Raw genomic sequence first — 5,284 nt, forward strand, 5'->3', positions numbered from 1 at the left:
GCGCCCGCGCGGCGCCCCCATTGTTTCTCCGAGGGCGGAGATCCCGCCCGGACCCCCGTTGGGGTACCATTTACAGGGATAAAAGGGGCTGAGGATGGAGGGGGGCAGAGATCGCGAGAACACAAGCTGGGAGAACGTGAGAGGTTACGAGCTGCAGGGGAAATTATTTCTGAAGGACGACTTTACGTCCGGGTATAGGAGGGTTGGCACATTCCCCGGAGGGAAAGAATGGGGCTTTTAAGGGGAGAGGGTCCTAAAGCCGAGGCAAGGTTTTCGTAGTCTGGGTGTAAGGGATGCGAAGCTCAGTGCTTCTCAATCTCTGGTCCCCGGGTTCCTGCCTCCACCCCCCTTAGCGCCCTGCCACCAGCGTATTTCCTAGGGAGCAGTGGCCTGGGGGCGGGGCTCCGTCGTCTCCTTTATTGCTTTATAAAATACAACTCGCGCAGCCTAGAGCGATCTGGCCGCTTGCCCCGCCACCGTGCCGCGGGGAGGAGCTCCCCGAATCTTCCCGCGAAGCAGGGCCTCCTCCTTCACTACTAGATCCCGGAGGCCTGGGCGGGGTCACACAGGCGGGGCCCGGGGAGGGGGCTAAAGCCAGAGGCGGGGTGTGAGTGGGTGTGTGCAGGGGGGGCGGGGGCCTGATGCAATCCCGATAAGAAATGCTCGAGTGTCTCGGGCACCCACCCGCCGCGAGGGTTAGACGCACTATATAAGACCGCCAGCCTCTAGCTGCCGCGCCGTCGGAGCAGCAGCGCAGCTCACCCAGAGCGCACGGCTTGCCGCGGCCAACCCCACACCTCGCCACGCACAGCCCCGCAGCGTGTCCCTGCTGCCGCTCAGCCTCTCGCAGCCCTGCCTCCCGAACTGCGCTCGGAGCCGGAGAGAGGTGCCATGCGGAGCTGGTGCGCTGTGGCCCGTGCCCTGGTCGTGGCTGGCCTCTGGCTGGCCTCAGCCGGGGGCCCCCTAGCTCTGTCGGACGCTGGGCCGCACGTGCACTACGGCTGGGGCGAGTCCATCCGCCTGAGGCACCTGTACACCGCCGGCCCCCACGGCCCCTCCAGCTGCTTCCTGCGCATCCGCGCCGATGGCGCAGTGGACTGCGCGCGGGGCCAGAGCGTGCACAGTGAGTGCCCGCTGGGTCTCCCTCTTGTCCAGCGCCCCTTCCCTTAACTTCCTTCGACTCCTTCGGCTCTCCACTCCCCAAAACGCCAGGTTTTGGCACATCAGAGTTCTGCTCCCTCCCTGGGTACCTAGACAGCGAGAGGAACTGGGGGAGGGGGTCACGGGTGCGCGAACCTTCCGCAGTCATGCGTTACCCTCCCCTGACCCCCCTTTGGCTTCCGCGTACCCCTCACTCCCGGGAACCCCAGGTTTGGGCACCTCGGCGTTCCATTCCCTCTCCCCGAGACCCCAGGCGCGCGACGAGCGGGGGGAGTGCGGGGCGGGGCGGGGTGGGGGGCACGGGCTGGTGCACGGACCGAATCTACGGGCCCCGCGGGTCCTGCCTGAAGCTTTTTGCTTCCCTCGAACCAGGTTTGGTGGAAATCCGGGCAGTCGCCCTTCGGAACGTGGCCATCAAGGGCGTGCAGAGCGTCCGGTACCTCTGCATGGGAGCCGACGGCAGGCTGCTAGGGCTGGTAGGTGTGACCACCGGAAGGGATGCGCTGGCGCGCGGGACATAAGCCTGTCCCCAGGGGCCTGCAGGGGAGGGTGACGCCCTGGACCGAATCCAGAGTTCCCTGGCTTCCTCTGCTCTGGTGGATTAAACGACTTTTTTCTACGGAGGTAGCGGGTGGATGGAGAATGGGTGAGAGCCTCCTTTGCATTTCCAAATGAGCCAAAGGCCGGCCCATCGGACAAGGAAATCCATTACTTGGGTCTCTCTGATATTAAACAGGAAAACCTACCTCGGGCTTTCTCAGCCTGGGCCTGTTCTTGGGTGGTCCTCGCCTCCCTTCCCCTCCCCGCAGTACTAAAAAACAGGAAAGAAAGAAAGAGGGTAGACCCACGACTTGGATCTTTTTTTTTAACGTTAAGTCTTAAAACAAGTCAGCAAAAAAAGTCACTTTTGGGAATGTAGAAAAATGTTTTAATTTTTGTCTACTAGAAAAACTTTTTTTGCAGGCGCGTCAGAATAATCCAGTGCGTTCTCATCCTCGTGTCCTGCTCACCTGTACTGCAGATGCCTTTTGGGGAGGCTGGGGAGCGGGCTGGAATGGCCCGGGTACCCACGGAAGTCTCAGGGCAGGAAGTGTGCGGTGCTGGGTCTCTGGTCTCCGGGAACAAAGGCTGGGAGTTCAAAGGGAGCCCTTGCCCCTCCCGCGCCGCCGGGGTCGCACAGAGCAGGCTGTGTGAGGTCCTGGCGGGGCGCTGGGCCTCAATGCAGTCCCGCTGGGCAAGGGGCTCGGTTGGTTGGAGGAGCAGGCGTGGGAGAGACTAAGCCTGGGGGGATGCCCCGCCCCCCAGAAAAGATGCAGATGCCTTGCTTCCCCCTGCAGCGCAAATCTTTTTTAGTGTCTCAAAATTGTTCTGTGGCCCTGGCGTCCGTTTATTCCATTTATTCCGAGTCCTTGTTTCAGGTTTTATGGTGGAGTCCTGCGTGAAAGGACAAGAATGGAGGCAAAGAAAGGAGGTGGTCAGCTGGCTGAAAGCTGACACCCAGAGCCACTCCAAATCCGCAGTGGCAACTTTTGTTATTGTGACATTTACTTATGGGGGGCTGCTATAATCCTGAGGGTCTCCTGGAGCTGGTGGGTCTAACCCACCATTCTCCTAATTCAAACTTGGGTTGGGGGGTGGGTGTCCACCTAAAATCCAGTTAGACCTCTTGATCCTGTAGGCATGGCTTAGCATAAAATTGAATTGCTTTTTTAGTTTGTTTTTTTGTTTTTTTAACAGATTCCACATTTTCTTAGAAACTTGAAATAGTATAATTTTCTCTATGGAGAAGAGCATTGAAATGCTTAATTTCTCCCAAAGGAGCAGCAGAGTCAAATAATCCACCATTTGGTTTTACTTCCCTTGTGCTTCAATTTGCATTTCCCCCTCCTGCTGTCTGGTGGCTTAATCCCGGTGCCTGGGCCACCGGCCTTATCAGGACCTTATCAATACAGTGCTCACCCACCTGCAGTTCAGCGACCTTTGTAGGCTTGGGCAGAAATGAGATTGGGTGCCTGTTGGGGTTGTTTACTACCCAGCCCTCCTGGCTCCCTGCCTTGGGCCGTCCTCTCTGTCCAAGGGTAATGACACTAGTGAGAGACAACCTTCCCGCTGGCACCTCTCAATCAACTATGAATGGTCTGGGACCAGGCACTGGTTTTCCTCCTTCCCCCCAAATTTCCGGCCACCCCTGCTGGGTGCAGGCGCTATCCTGGGCCTGGGGGAGGGGGCTGCCTTTATCTTGATGATCCTGGCAGGCTGCCTGGAAGGCTCTCTGCAAATGAATGAGGGGGGCTGCTGCTGAGGGTTCTCACTAAGGCACGAGACCAAAAGACTTGAGAATCGCTGTTATTTGGGTCTAAATGGGGACTCGATTCTTTAATCTGGGCCCCAGATGTGATCCTGAAAGGATAGCACTTTCGCTGTTTCCCAAACTGCCAGTGGCACACAGGGAACTTATTACTGTGAATACGTAAAAGGTGAGGGAAGCACGTGTGCATATCACACCTCTGATTTTATGAGTACTGTTGTTCAGAACAAGACTAAGTTTAAAAAGTGACGTGGGGGTGGCCGGTTAGCTCAGTGGCTTAGAGCGTGGTGCTAATACCAAGGTTGCCAGTTCATCCCCACATGGGGGGCATTGTGAGCTGCGCCCTCCTTAAAAAAAAAAAAAGTGACATGATTTTGTGAAAAATATAAAGAATCAATGTAAAAACGGCATATAGATGTTGAACGTGAAATATATACCTGAAGTGTTTGTAAAGTTAAAGTTTATAAAGTATAAAGGTATATGAATTTATATATAAAGTATATATATCTATTTAGTGTATATGTTTTACTGTTAGTTTTAACAAATACATTATAAAGATTACAGTACAGCATAGGGAACATAGTCAATAGAGTAACAGCTATGGTGTCAGATGGGTACTAGACTTATGGGGTGCTCACTTCGTAAGCTATGTGTCTAATCACTGTTGTACGCCTGAAACTAAGATGTGTATCAACTGTAATTGAACAATAAAATGAACCTTAAAAAATAAAGTGAGATGGTAAACAATCATAAATTATATTATAATGTAATATATGTTCAGTGTGTGCATTGATGTAATACACGCTTTCCATGTACTTTATGTGAACATACATTACATTATGCTAAATATTTTTTATATATGAGTTTGTATATAAAACACGGACTTTAAATACCTAATAACATACTTTATAACCTCTAACTATGCACACGCACACGACTAATAGTGCAGACCGAGTGGCAGTGTGTACCACAAGTGTCCTCCTGTGTGGGTCTCTACTTCTGGCGGTGTCACACCCGGAAAGGGGGGTGCCCACTGGTGCTCACAGGCTGTCTGTTTTCTCCGCAGCCTCAGTACTCGGCCGAGGACTGTGCTTTCGAGGAGGAGATGCGACCCGACGGCTACAACGTGTACTGGTCCAAGAAGCACCAACTCCCAGTCTCCCTGAGCAGTGCCAGACAGAGGCAACTGTACAAGGATCGGGGTTTTCTGCCCCTGTCCCACTTCCTGCCCATGCTGCCCAGGAGCCCAATGGAGCCCGAAAACCTCGAGGACCATTTGGAGTCTGACACGTTTTCTTCACCCCTGGAAACGGACAGCATGGACCCTTTTGGAATCGCCAACAAACTGAGGCTGGTGGAAAGTCCTAGCTTTCAGAAATAACAGGTGCTGGCCTTCCCCTGCCCCTAGGGGTCAGGACCCCAGGCCTGTCTGAGGTGCTTGCAGAGCGGGCTCTGGCCATGCTTTACAAGTACAATCCTGGGCCCATGTGCTATTTAGTTTTAGGAAGAAACATTTAGAATTTGTACATAGACAGTTGGACATTGGCTGTGCCAGTTTCTAGGAGATAGACTTGTATGATCGTGAAATTGTAAGCTCTCCACCTACCCAGGTGCTACCCCTGCTCCATACCCCGCACCCTGGTCATTGCTGGACACGTGCTGTCCCAGTTCTGCTTGAATACCTCCACTGACAGGGAACTCCCTATCTGGGAAAGTTCATATGCCACGCTGAAATTCTCTGCAGTTCTCTCCCATCATTTCTAGCAGGGGCAGCCAGAGGAAAAGCCAGTCATTTTAAGACCTTTATAGATGATC

General features: G+C 53.9%; 1 protein-coding gene across 1 annotated transcript; it reads left to right on the forward strand.

Annotated features, from left to right (window-relative positions):
• Nucleotides 1-827: 827 nt before the first annotated feature.
• Nucleotides 828-5,083, forward strand: FGF19 (fibroblast growth factor 19). Its single transcript, XM_033120054.1, has 3 exons — nt 828-1,123; nt 1,534-1,637; nt 4,536-5,083. The coding sequence occupies exons 1-3, from the start codon at nt 892-894 to the stop codon at nt 4,848-4,850; spliced, it is 651 nt and encodes a 216-aa protein (XP_032975945.1). The 5' UTR covers nt 828-891; the 3' UTR covers nt 4,851-5,083.
• The last annotated feature ends 201 nt before the right edge of the window (nt 5,084-5,284 follow it).

This window comes from Rhinolophus ferrumequinum, chromosome 11, assembly GCF_004115265.2.
Source record: "Rhinolophus ferrumequinum isolate MPI-CBG mRhiFer1 chromosome 11, mRhiFer1_v1.p, whole genome shotgun sequence".
Taxonomy (NCBI): Eukaryota; Metazoa; Chordata; class Mammalia; order Chiroptera; family Rhinolophidae; genus Rhinolophus; species Rhinolophus ferrumequinum.